Source organism: Numida meleagris, chromosome 4 (assembly GCF_002078875.1).
Source record: "Numida meleagris isolate 19003 breed g44 Domestic line chromosome 4, NumMel1.0, whole genome shotgun sequence".
Lineage (NCBI taxonomy): Eukaryota > Metazoa > Chordata > Aves > Galliformes > Numididae > Numida > Numida meleagris.
In genome coordinates, this window is record NC_034412.1 from 55,310,438 (window position 1) to 55,323,460 (window position 13,023).

Below are 13,023 nucleotides of genomic sequence, written 5' to 3' on the forward strand. Positions count from 1 at the left end.
CTTTCTAGCATCCAGAGAGAAAGTGAAGCCAAGAACAAAATAGGGTGAGGATGTTTTCAATATGATGTAGTGAAACTGACGTAGGATACACATACATGCCAGTACCTGGTGAGTGCAGAATGCTGAAGTTTAGCAATGCTTGTCATTTTTCATTCAATTTGCTTTGAAGCAGTCGTCTTTACATCACCACAGAGTAGACAGTGTTTTCTGATGAAGGTCAGTACTTTATTGGCTGCAATTTAGTCCCTGCAGATCAAAAAGGATTAACAAGTCATGATTCAAAGTTATGAAACATTTTATGTGTGTAACAATCAAGTACTTGTTACTGTACTTGTGAATTTCCACCAGCAGTGTGAGTTGCTGCTACCTGGCAGTTAGTGCAGCTTCTGACCTCTGTAGCAAACAGGGTCTCATACTTCAGCCTGCTGGTTAAAGGCTGCCGTGGCTGCCTTCCTGCCTGTACCCCTCTCATGCAGCAACAGGAGCCTCCTTGGAAAATGCAGATTGAACATTGCACCTGCAAGCTCTTGAAAATAAAGATTGGTTCAGCTACCAACTTCTACCGCTGAAACGGACAAAGCTATTTTGCTGAAAACATTCAGTGAGCCACCAATGAAAGACTACACATGCAGTGGATGAAAGCTGGAGAAGATATCATCAGCTGAAATGAGGCTGTTGAGAAGAATGAGGGTGATCTTGACTGGACAGTTATCTATGAATGCTTGATGGAAGTGTCTGCTGTCAGAAAGTGCTGGCTTGGATCTTGTCTGAATTCAGCAGTTTTTTCAAAACCTTATATTGCCTGTGATTTTGACTACATACATGGTATAATACAATTTACGTTGTAATGGTGGGAAAAGTCAAAACTAAGCTTTACAACATTTTGATGTTGTTGAAGAAGTATGTATGTATAAAATGAGTGCTGAAACAAGTTCTGTGACATTGTCAAGTTTTTTTCTTAAGTTTTGATGTGCCAGGAATTTCTGTGAGTGAACAGTTCTGGTGTTTGGCAGTTGTTTATTTGTGCAGAATAAGTCAGTGTTTTATAATCTCTTCTCTAAACCTGAATAGTAGTGAAATGCAGGCTAGCATGGACAAACGTGCTTTGAGTTGAATATCCATTTTTACTTTCAATGTACAGTTTTATTTTTCATTAGAATCTAGTATTTAAGTTCTGCTTAATGCAATTTGCTTACAGAAAGGCAAAAATGTCATATAACAACTTTCAAGAAAGCAGACTGCAGTTCTAGACTCACTTAATGGCCGGCACTGGATATTCCTGAGAAAAGGCCTAGATGACTTCAGAGATAACTTTCCTCCTTCATCTGAAGACATGATTGTGTATGATAAAAAGCGACCTGTCTCAATTATCCTGAAAAACAGCACAGTAAAATCTTCATACACAGCTTCATGGAACAAAAGCAAGAAGTGCAGCAATATACAGGTCTGTCTTTCCAAGCTCAGTCCTCTACAGCAAGCCAGGAGGGATTACATTGTGCGCATGGAGTGCTATCTGAATCAGCATCCTACAGTGCTCTATTCACATTTGGAAAAATGTATCTCCCTGAAGGTAATGATTTTTGTAATCCTGATTAAACAAATTCTTTAAAAAGTTGAAACAAGAAGGTAATCTGGCATGCAACTACTATTTTTGATTAACACTAAAAAGCACAGTCCTTTACTTCTTTCCAAAATAAAAATAAAGCAAGTGATATTAAAGATTTCTTAGATGTAGAGAGTAGGACCACATTGTCAGCATGTAAGTTGCAGAACACAATTACAAACAGGCTGAGAAATTTGACTGTGCTATCACAGTTAGATGCTAGATTACAGGATACCTTATGCGTTAAGATATCACCAGGCCCTGAAACAAACCAATGTTATAGGGCAGGAAGCAAAATTGAAAAGTTAAGACCATGCCCATGATAGCAGGATTTAATCTTATTACTTGTATTTTTTCAGCCTGTTTACAGAGCCTCTTCCTAGGCTGGTTCTTCAAATTTGTTTCATGCATATGAAAGTTAGCAGATAGTTCTATTCTGTATCTGTGAGTTTCCAGAACTTGATTATTTGGATGTTTGCAAACACAGGACTGTGACCAACTACGGTGGGAAAATTGGGCTTTTCACCACCAGTACTTCATAAGAGGGGCAGGGGAGAGCTAGGAGACTGTTTTAGAAATGGCAGACTTCATGCTACAATACAAGGGGACCTTGGGTGTGAAGCACCTCTGTGTATTGCTATTTAGACTGCACCAGGGGCACATACTGCCCTAAGGCGTGGATGGAGTAAGATGAAGGGTAGGTTAACTGAGGAAAAACCTTGGTGTTCAGAAAAGGGAGTCAGGTCTCTGTTCTCTAAGGTCAGGTAACAACAGAGCTCTCCCTATACCCAGGCAGCTATCACTGGGACAATGGGGTCATGAAATAAGTAGTTGTACTGAGAGGAAGAAAACTTAAAAGCAACTGAAATAAAAGCTCATTTGTAGTACATCAGATTGCCATAGAAGATTACAGAGACTGGAAATTGAGCATTATTCTGAGATCTGGCAAGCATCCTGAGTTGCAATTAATGCTTTAGAGATTTAGGAAAGATGTACATAGCTTGAAGTTTCTAGACTGTGAACAGCCTTAACCATTAGTATACTTGAAGAGATTTGCGTGTTGCACAGTCCTTCATACAGCCCCCAAAAGGACTTCACCCCATAAGGTATTTTTGAACAGATGCTTTCTCTTTCCTTGGCTTGCAGCTCTTCAAGGAGGCTGTTGGTGTCCTCAATCCCAAAATTGTATTTAAGAGTAAGGCTGACTATGAACAGGAGAACCAAACTCTTCAGGAGGTGCAGGATCATATGGAGGACAAGCAAATGAAAGTAACAAGTTGCAAAACACTAGTACAGTGAGTACAGGAAAAGATGAGGAGAGCGATACGAATGGCTCTTTAAATATTCCTTATCTGAGATGAGATGTGTGGAAAGAAAAAATTCAGGTTCCTGTGGGTAGGCTTGCTCGCAGTTTGAACCACACAAAGCCAAACTGGGTACAGCAAGCACTCTTAGCTGGTGCTGATGAACATTTAATTAATTTGCTTGCTGCCTATGTCTTGGACTAAGACTCAGTGTTCCTATGAGCATTTTCTAAAATTTTACCTCTTCAGTCAGCCCTTTTACTCATTCAGTGAGGTTAGACTGTGATTTCACGGCACCTATATGTGGGCAGTAGCTCTAGAAGGCAAATAATTACAAATCAAGATTTAGTTGAAGCAAATTTAAGTCTAGTTCTTCTAATGCACTTAATACCATATGTGGCCAAAACGCACTCATGTGCTGAAAGCCAGCAGTTAGTATTTTAGGATATTTTAGGGTGTTTTATCTTTGTTTTGTAGTACTGAAATACCTACCTTTAGAGAGAAGCAGGTTCAGCTGTGGTACTGTGCCTACCCAAATTACTTCAAGGAGTGATGAGAAATAAAAGCTGCTAGCATTGTACTTCGGTATTTTCATGTGCTAGGAGGAATTGGAAGAACAGGCAGGCTTATTTTTCAGCTGCTGGGTTTATCTAGATGTAGATTTAATTTCTTTATAAAAATATTCTTCTCTGTCTCCATGCTTGTGCTGCGTGCCCAAAAGGGAAGAAGGACGTTGTTCATGCTCTAGGGGGCACTCCTTCCCAAGGTAAAACTGAGTTGCTCATGTCTAAAACGATGCCCCCCGTGCAAGGGGCTGCCTATAAAACAAAAAAGAAAGTTTTGCAAAGTGAGTGCCTGGGAATAACTGCGTTTGGGAGAACATCGAGACAAAGGTCATGGATCTGTTAATTATGCCTTAAAAATAAAGGGCAAGTTTGTGGCTGAATGGAAGTCCAGCTAATTTTGTCCACCTCCTCCTGGAAATACACCACATACTATTGATGGGAGCTGTGCTTGCTTTTATAATAGTGACTCTCCCTTCCTTCCTTAGCAAAAAATGATCGGGGGGAAATGACTTTGACTAGCACAGGACATCAGATTTACAGGGCTGTAGGTTATAAGTTACAAAAAAAAACCTTCAAGTTCATGAAGCAACCTTACTTCTTTCAAAAGAACAAATCAAATCTGGATTAGAAAGCTATTTGCAGTTGAAGTATATGTTGGTAGATTACTTATAACATCTGGACAGATAAACACCATGTAGTTTATTTAAGCATGTGGAAATGTACATAAAAATGAATTTTGAATGTTTTTCATCTACTCTGGAAATTAATTTAGGAGGTAGAAGTTGCACAGCTCTACAGTACATAAGCCTTTAAGGAGTTCCTGGGAAGAAAGGGCTACCAAAAGCCTCAGGTGAGTCAAGAGAATCTGCTAAGTGTGTTTGTTTTCTGTGCCTCCATTTCATTGTGCTTGTAGCTAATGCTGTGTCATCCCAAGGTCTTGGCTGTAAAGTTACCTAGATCAGGGACCTCTGGTCCCCCTTTCTCCTGTGTGTTGGAGTTTATGGAGGGGAGGGACTGTTGTGCTCATAGATGCTGCAGTGTTGCAATGCATCCAGGGGCTCAGATCATCAGGGAAACTTGAAAGTAGTGCTGGGACCACTGTAGCAGGACACAGTGCCATGTTGGCAGCAAGTGAACTGTCATGGTTTTATGATTTTCGGTTATTGGTACTCCACATCATAACATCATGTAGTGAATGTACCTGGTTCTCAGAAGAGGACTACTACATTCCCCACGGCACTTTGCTCCTCTGTTACCATTTCCAGCCGGAGGGAAAAGATAAAAGCTCGCAGTATAAAAACTTGCAGATCACGAGACCTCGTCCCTTTTTCCGCCATCTCTCGTCTTGGCGGCACCTCGCTCTCCAGCCATCTTATCGTCGGTAGTAGAGTAAGGCCTACCTTGATTTTGGAACATTCTCTCTCTGTGTATTGGATTTATCAGCTTAAATTGTAATTATATTGTATTATAGTGTGTTGTTTGCATTCCGATATCTTATTTAGTAAATTAGTTTGTTTCTCCTCAGATTGTTGCCACTGTTCTTTGCTCTCAGGGCCATCTCCTTACCCTTTTCCCCTTTTCCCTTTTCCCGGGGCGTGGGCCCGTGGGTCCCCCATCCCCTTCGTCACGGAACAGGGCTGAACGCCCATAAATCGTTGACGGAAGAAAGATTTCATTCTCAGGGCCCAAGAAGGGAGTTCACTGTTTGGCTTCATGTCATAAGTAATATTTGCAACTATGAACAATATGTGCACAGCTTCTTGACCCTTTTGCATTATGTTTTTGCCTTTTTCTTCAATTGTTCTCTAATATCTGTTATTTGAGTCTGTTAATCACACATGTTTAATCTTTTCTTTTAGTTTCTTCTGAAAATGCTGCCTGGGAGAAATAATAATAGAGTTCAAGAGAAGACTTTCAAAGCTTTTAAGAAGTGATATCCAAAGAGGTGAGATAAGAGAAACTTCCACTACTGTTAATACAGATTTCTAAATTCTCTTTAAGTGAACAGAAACTAGTAGCTGAGCTGTTCCTAAAACGCTCTTATGTTAGAGTAAACTTCAAAAAAAAAAAAAAAAGCAATCTTCCTGAAGTGGACAGGTAGTTTGAACTAGTGGGCTAGTAGTTTGAACCAGGACTACCAAATTGTAGGCATAAACCATTTAGGTAACTTAGCAGTTCTTAGGCTGGCCGAAAGGCACTCAAGGTATCATATGCACTGTAACATACTGGCTTAATTAAAAATCCTGGACTACAGTCAACTTGCTTAAAAAGCAGTATCCGCATTGTACTTACTGCTTCAATCTATGTTACCAGCATACCTTTGAGAATGAATTGTATGTTTAGCTTTGTTTTAGAGATTAACAAAGTTCTACAAAGGAGTAGGTGTTGGCATCTGTTCATTTTATTAGGTACCTCAAATTCTAAATGATTTTGCAGCATTGGATGTACAAGCTGAGTCACTTGCTGGGTGGATACCAATGAGAGAGGTTTCATACCATAGGCTTTCAGTTGTGTGTGTGGCAGTTTTACGATTCCCCTGAAGCTTAGGGGCTCAGAGCTCTAGCAGCTGAAGCTTCAGCTGGTGCCTGCTCATCTGCCAACTATGGTAGCAGTTAAATAGGAGTCCCAGTTCACTCACTCACTCAGCTGTGACTGTTGCTGTATCTGAGTCCAAGCTGTACTCAACACAGTCACTTGCAGGTAGTCTGCAGCAGGGCCTAGAGCTGAACTTGGTTCCCCAAAATCTGGACTGTTACCTGGTCTAGTCACCATCTGCCCCACTCAGTTGAGCTTTGGCACGTGTACCGAATCTGAATGATTTTGAATGATTTCAAAGTCACTTACCTCCACCTTACTCGGAATTGGGAATTTCACATTTAGACAAATAGTTCCAGAATGGTGGTAGAGCCATACAGACTGTCAACTTTGTGTAGCAGTAACTGTAAGGGCTGTGTAGGCAGATGAAATGCAGCCTAATCATGACCTATAAACATCACAGCACTCCTACACGATGGAGAAACGTGCTTCAGAGCTTTCAAGATCAACATTTTTGTGATACAAATTTCAATGAGCTGAGTACCTAATCAGTATATTCTTCTAGATAGCCACATCAGTACACTGCGGAAGTCTCTTTGCCTCCATTTATATTTCTCATTTATTTGATTTGGCTGTCTTTTTGCAGGAAGGAGGGAGAAGGATTATATTTTTCTAAGTTAATTTTAATTAACTTTGGTGTATTATTAAATTAATTTATACCTCAGTCTGATTTCCTCTTTTCATTTCCAAACTAGGCCCCTATAAGATTGCTTTCTATTTAGGAAAGCTATCTTCCAAAAAGTTGATGAGCCCCCAGCATACCCAGAACATACATTTTTCCATAGTGTGGTAGAATTCTTATCTGCAGATCATAATATTGAGAGGGATTTAGGTGTTACTTGGATTTTTAAATTCCAGGCCTGCACAGAATCACAGTGCCTTGAAGCTGCACAATTATGCAGAGCTGATCCTAAAATAATAAATCAGTTCAACCTCTATCTGTCAAAGGTTCTGCAAGTGCATCATAATATTTCTTTCTCAGTATTTCAGGAGTCTTCACCTGGAAGTAAAGCAGTTGCTGAGGGAGAGCTTCTTGTAAAGTAAGCAAGAATATAATTATAGACTTGGCTTTTTCTTATGAACACCACTGGATCATAACAGACTGCTGCAGAAAGAAGTTTATTTAATGTTGAATTAACAAAGCTAGAACTATGATAATTTTTTTGCTGTTTTGTTGTTATTGCAATAATGTGTGAAGCCACATAAGGCCTTTTCAGAACAGCCTGAGTCTTCGCAATCAAAGTCTGTCAAAATTGAGAAACATTAGCTATCCCAAATGCAACACTGGACACCTTATGCACTCACATACATTATGTCTATGGACAATACTGGATGTAATACATTTAAATATAATGGACAATACAGAATCGGCTCCTTTATTTGGTGAAGGTTACTCATATGAACAGAAGAAAACAGTTGTGGAAAAGGGAATGAATCTTAACTAGGGCCCCTGCTTTTGCAATCGAGGCAGCTTCATAGCTTTTTTTTTTTTTTGCAGCTCTAAATGCAAAACAAAGAAAAACAAGTGAAAGCCAGCTTGATTGTGTTCAACTTCAATTGAAATGAGAACACAGCATTATCAGTGAGTAAGTGTGGAAAGTAGAAAAAAAAAAAAAGATTTACTATAGCTAAAAAAAGCTGGGATCTTGGCGCCTTGGTACCTACTCTCTGTATCTAAGTAAAGACTGTAAGCTTCCAATAGCCATAGTACTAGAAGGATATAGAGTGGTCAATTACAAAAAAAAGTTGAAATCTGAATTCAGCCTCATACCTCATCTTTTCTCTCAAATATGATTGTACAATAGATTTTAGTAATGACATAAATCATGCTAATTTAATGAAAGTGACTTGTGTAATGATTGCACAGAGGTTTGCATTAGACTGTTCAGGAAGCAATCTAGATACATGGGTGTTTCTTCTGATGTCCATGGCAGCCTTACTTAGACTGATGGAAGATGGTCAAAAAAGATTCTCTGTTGTTGTGACCTAGTGTTGTTCCCTTGATTTCAGAGGAATTAGTGATTTATTGCTGCTTGAGGGTCTGGTCTTTCTATCTGATGATAAAATCTAAGATTTATAATGGTGTCACAATATCTGCACCTATCAGGACAGGGATAAGAGAATCTGGCAACCAGCAGGTACTCTTAGGGATGATACTCCTGATAGTGAAAAATGACATGAAGCAAGCTTGCGTTCTTCTGGGAGCTGATATTTTGTACACTGTCGTCCAGGTACTACAGTGCTATACATGGATTGGTGATAGGAAAACAGAGTGCAACAAGGTGTTAGGATAGCAGTGGATTGAGCTAATCAGCATAGCAGGAAGTTGGTGTCAGAGCTGCTTGAACGTGCTTTGTTTCCCCATGGTAGACGAACGGGAATGTTGTGGTGTAGCACTTGTCCCTGTCGTAGGTGTAGCAGGTTTCTGGCTCGTTGCAGGAGGTGCTTTGCTGGGCCTTGTATGTCTCACCCCCTAGCTCAATTTCTACGGGATCACATTTTTTGCAGCTGCAAGAGATAAGGAATAGAAGTATTATTCAGAGCTGTGATTAAGACACCTCTGACAAAACTGTAGTCTTTCTGATCTGACAGCTGTGGCTAGCTGGATGCTGTGGCCTTCCCAAGCCATGCATTTCACATAGCAACTCCCAGCCATATGCGCTCTGTGTCAAACTGCAATTCACCAAACTGGTCCCTAAAAGGGAAGGTTAAAGACAAACTGTGTAATTTCTTGATATTTAAGATATTCAAGAAGAAAATGGGTCAGCATGAAACTGCCTGCAGATGTGACACTTTTCTATGTAAATTAATCATAGATGTAACAATTTCTTGGCTTGCAACTGAATACGCAAACAAGGCTCTAAAAGGAAAACTTTCCTCTGTGACGCTCCTTCACTTTATCAGCTGTCCTTCAAGATGTTTGTGAGCCACTGTGGGCAGTGCTGCAGAATAGGGTAAGTGTTAGGAAATACTTTTAGTAAAGAAAAATACTTACAGTTCAGTCATGCGGTAGACAAAAGTGGTTCTGAGTGGGGATGTAGGATCAGAGATATTCTGTCGGCTCTTGAGTGGGACACTGGAATGGAGGAAAGAGAATTGCTCCTGTGAAAATCACTTGTTATACAGGGGACTATTCTGCTTTGACTTCTCAACTCTCATCTTGTTTGGGTTATTTCCTTTCTGACTCTTCTCCAGAAACAAGTCTTGGCCTTTCTGTGCCTCTGAAGGCAATAAGATATTTTTACCTGGTTTCCAGGCAGCTTTGGAAAGGCCGTTAAGCTCTCCCTAAGAGTAATGCAGCAATTTCTGAAAGTGCTTCCTTTCACTAATGATGCTTTCAAGGTGTCAGTGCCGGTCTTATTTTTTTTTAATCTGAGCTGGCAGAGTCTTGTGAAACTTGCAAGACTTTGACAGAGGCATTTAATTATTATTTCTCCTGTTGTGAGCTCTACTGGAGCAGATCTGAGTCTGAACTGTCCATGTTTCCGAGAGAGGTACCTCTGTCAGGTTTATGTGAATGAAGAGGACAAAGTCTTAGTCCAGATCTGAGATCTGCCTCACAGGACTGACCTTTTCTGATAGGAGTTTTGTCATTAACTAGTTTTCCCAGGCTATAAAATTACAGGCTTGTTAACACAGATCAAATCTGAAAATGAAATTTCAGCGTCACTGGTCCAATTTTATTTCAGATTAGATGAAATGTATAAATGCTATTCTACATCCACAGATTATTTTGTAAAGCTGCTAGTGGACCCCTTAAAACATTGAGATCCTTCTTGTACCTGAAGGGGCAAACACCATATAGTTGTGTGTGAGACAGAAAAGCATCATTAGGCCTCAGATGGGAGTAAAAGGAGTTACTGCAGGATAGCATAGAAAGTGTCCCATGGGAAAAATAGCAGAATGCAAACAGAAATAAACTCCTACAACACATAGTCTCCTGCTCACCATCTCCATGTAAGACTTCTCTGCCACTTACATGATACGTATGTTTCTCTCCAGGACTTCTTCTTCAGGATTGTCTTTGGAGGGGACAAACTTTGAGGTCACTGTTACGCACTTACACTTGTTATTAACCAGCACACGCTCCTCACCATCATCATCCCACCGATAACCTGCAAGCACAGGATATGCAATCTCAGGTCAAAACCAGATAACTTTGCACCTCTGGCAGAAAGCAAAGTGATGAGGACCTCGGAGGTGCCCCATTATAGAATTTGTACTGTGTAAAGTCAAGGTCACAACAAAAAGGTGGGCGGCTGACAAAGATGAGTTTAGCTCTCTTGTCTGTTCAGCCTACAGTCTGCTTCCATATGTGGAAGGGATGGGCGTGCCAGGGAGGAAATGGGAAAGATGACTGCTGCTTTTCTGAGGAGGCAAAGCAGTAGGGATCTCTCATGAAATACAAGTCTCCAGCTACAGGAAGCCAAAGTCCTATTTTCACAATTGCTTCTGCTGGGAGGCTAACCAATTTCAGTATCGTGCACCAGGTCTGTTTTAGCTGTCCAAACCCTAGTTGGGATCTGGATCCTCTAAACATCTGTGACTGTGCCATCATAGCAGATGTCAGTTCTTCTTCAGTGTTGTATTGTCTTCCAGGTACCTGTGGGAGCCAATGCCAAAAAGCACTAGAAGATGCAGCAGGAAGGCAGCCTGATGAAGTGGCCTTGGAAGGCAAGTGGCCCTTATAGTACTGTGGTTTACACAGAAAACTCCAGTCTGGACTTCCTGATCTTCAGTTTCTAATGAAGTTGCATTTGGCAGCTGTGGAGCTGACTCAGATAGAGAAGAGCCAGCCTGAGTATGTTTGTTTCCCGTACTTTTAGTATTTTATTCAATATGAAACTCAGTCAAAGCAACATGGTGAAACTTCCCATCTGTCACCCTGAGGCTTTATGAGTGCTCCTGTTGGCATGTAATGCCTTCTTCCTCACCAACCAAGCAAATGGATTTGAAATAACTTGTTTTCTCCTAGCTGGTTTTCCCCAGCAGCCTCTGATATCTTCGCTTATTTAAAAAACAGCCCAGCTTTCTTATGCACATGTAGTCACACCCTTCTTAAATGGTCATTTTCACATCCCTCTACATTTGCTACTGCTCTCAGGGGTTTCATTGTCCCTGTACAGCATGTGTCTGTTTAGTCCTTTTACAGCAAAGGCTGGCTTTTAGCATTTGTCTGTATTGTACCTAACACAATTGGCCATCTCTACAAATGCCAATTGCAAAGCATGCAGAACATAAGTCCAGGCTCAAGTCTGATTGCACTGTGCCACCACTAAGGGAGAAATCCATACTGTGTGACATGGATGATAATTATTCACAATTTAATGGTAGTTATCTGGCTTTGTGCACCTTCTTCCATTCTCTACTGCTTTGTATGTTTCCTCTCTGCCAACTCATTGATCAACTGGAACACTTCCCTCTGAACTGGGAGCTTACTAGTATTTTTACTCCTTGCTTCATTGTGTCTTGGTCTTTTTTTCTTATAGAAAGTCTCTAGCTTCTTGTCCTTCATGTAGACCTTCAGCTGTCTGGCACTACACAGCATGGTGTACAATTCTTCTAAGATCTTAATCCAAACCCAGTATTTGTCAAATCCTATTGGCTTAGGGAATTGTCCCAAACCCTTTGGTAGCATGCTTTAATTTATCTTAATCATAAAATCATGTTAACAAATGTATTCTTATCATTATACAGATTTTTTTTTAGGCTGTATTCTAAAAATATTTGCACTGGATTTATTTTCTTTGCTATTAACACTAGCTTCAGTAACCATAAAAGTTAAAGGCACTCCATATTTTTAAAGTTAAATTATAAAGCTGCAAATGAGATTCCTTTAGGTCTATCAGCAATGCTTCCATAAATTGCCCAGCAAAATTCCTTTGGAGAAAAGACAGTTAAACGCAAAAATTCCTAATGCCATTCTAAATGTTTGCAGGTTGGATCTTCTAGTGCATGGCTTACTGCAGTATGTTATTCTCTCCCTCGTAAATACTCATGCAGAGATTTTGATTAAAAAAAAAAAATTATCATCTTTTGAAATGTCCTGCAATATGCTGTGATACATGGAGGATGAAGCTCAACAAAATCCAGCAGCTGCATTTTGAAAAAGCAAATTAATTCTAAAAATCTGAAATTGCTGCATGTGAAAGTGGCTGCTTCATTAAAGCACAAAGAAGCTCAGTTAGACAAAAAAGATTTAGGTAGTACAATTGTCACTGCTGTAGCTGCATGTTACTAACATTTCATTTCCATGCAGTTATAATACACGTCATAGGAAGCAGGGCTTTTCAAGGACCTGCCTGGATCTGAAGTAAGATGCCCTTTTCCAAAAGTTGGTGGGAATGCAGGCATGCTGTTATCAGTGCTGCTGGACAAGATCAGCTGTGTAAATGAAGATGACTTTAATCAGAAATGAGTTGGCCGCAGCCGTGTGATGGGATCACCAAGCAGATTTTAGAAGCTATAAAACCTTGCAGGTAAGTCTTGCAAGCTTCCTAGCATTGCATAAAAACAAGCATGCTTTTTTTGTGGTTTGTTGCTCAGAAACATGATTAAGAATGGCTAATTATAAAAGCTTAAATTTGCAGCTAGTCAGCACTCTTAGGCTCAAGATGGGAATTAGAATCACACTGCTGTGTGGTACAGGAAGACACTGAGATGTCCAAGCACCACTGAAGTAAAACTTCTTGAGCAAGCACGAAAACTTGATTTTTACTGTCCAAATTATTAAAAGCCATTTATACAGTACATATCTCTGACCCTTTCAGCTCAGTTTTCTGTGTTTTTTCTCACCTACCTGCCACAAGGACGAATCCCAGGGAGACAGCCAAAGCCACCCACAGCAAAGAGCTCTTCATCTTGCCTTCACTTCTTTTGAAGAATGTGAGTGGAGAGCATGCATCTGCCTATAAGAGCATGTGCAAATGATACAGCTCTTTGTTTCCTAAAATAA

The 13,023-nt window shown here is 40.2% G+C and overlaps 1 protein-coding gene across 1 annotated transcript; it reads right to left on the bottom strand.

The window, feature by feature from the left end:
• JCHAIN (joining chain of multimeric IgA and IgM) lies at positions 7,172 to 13,023 on the bottom strand. Its single transcript, XM_021396539.1, has 4 exons — positions 12,868 to 13,023; positions 10,048 to 10,183; positions 9,064 to 9,144; positions 7,172 to 8,576 (listed from the first exon to the last, which is right to left on the bottom strand). Exons 1-4 carry the CDS (start codon positions 12,926 to 12,928, stop codon positions 8,375 to 8,377), a joined length of 480 nt encoding a protein of 159 aa, XP_021252214.1. The 5' UTR covers positions 12,929 to 13,023; the 3' UTR covers positions 7,172 to 8,374.

Coding starts and splice junctions, on each gene's coding strand:
- JCHAIN (XM_021396539.1), bottom strand. CDS start 12,928: ATGAAGAGCTCTTTGCTGTGGGTGGCTTTGGCTGTCTCCCTGGGATTC. Junction 10,184..12,867: donor GGGATTCGTCCTTGTGGCAG/GTAGGTGAGAAA, acceptor CTGTGCTTGCAG/GTTATCGGTGGGATGATGAT. Junction 9,145..10,047: donor GAGAGAAACATACGTATCAT/GTAAGTGGCAGA, acceptor CCTCCATTCCAG/TGTCCCACTCAAGAGCCGAC.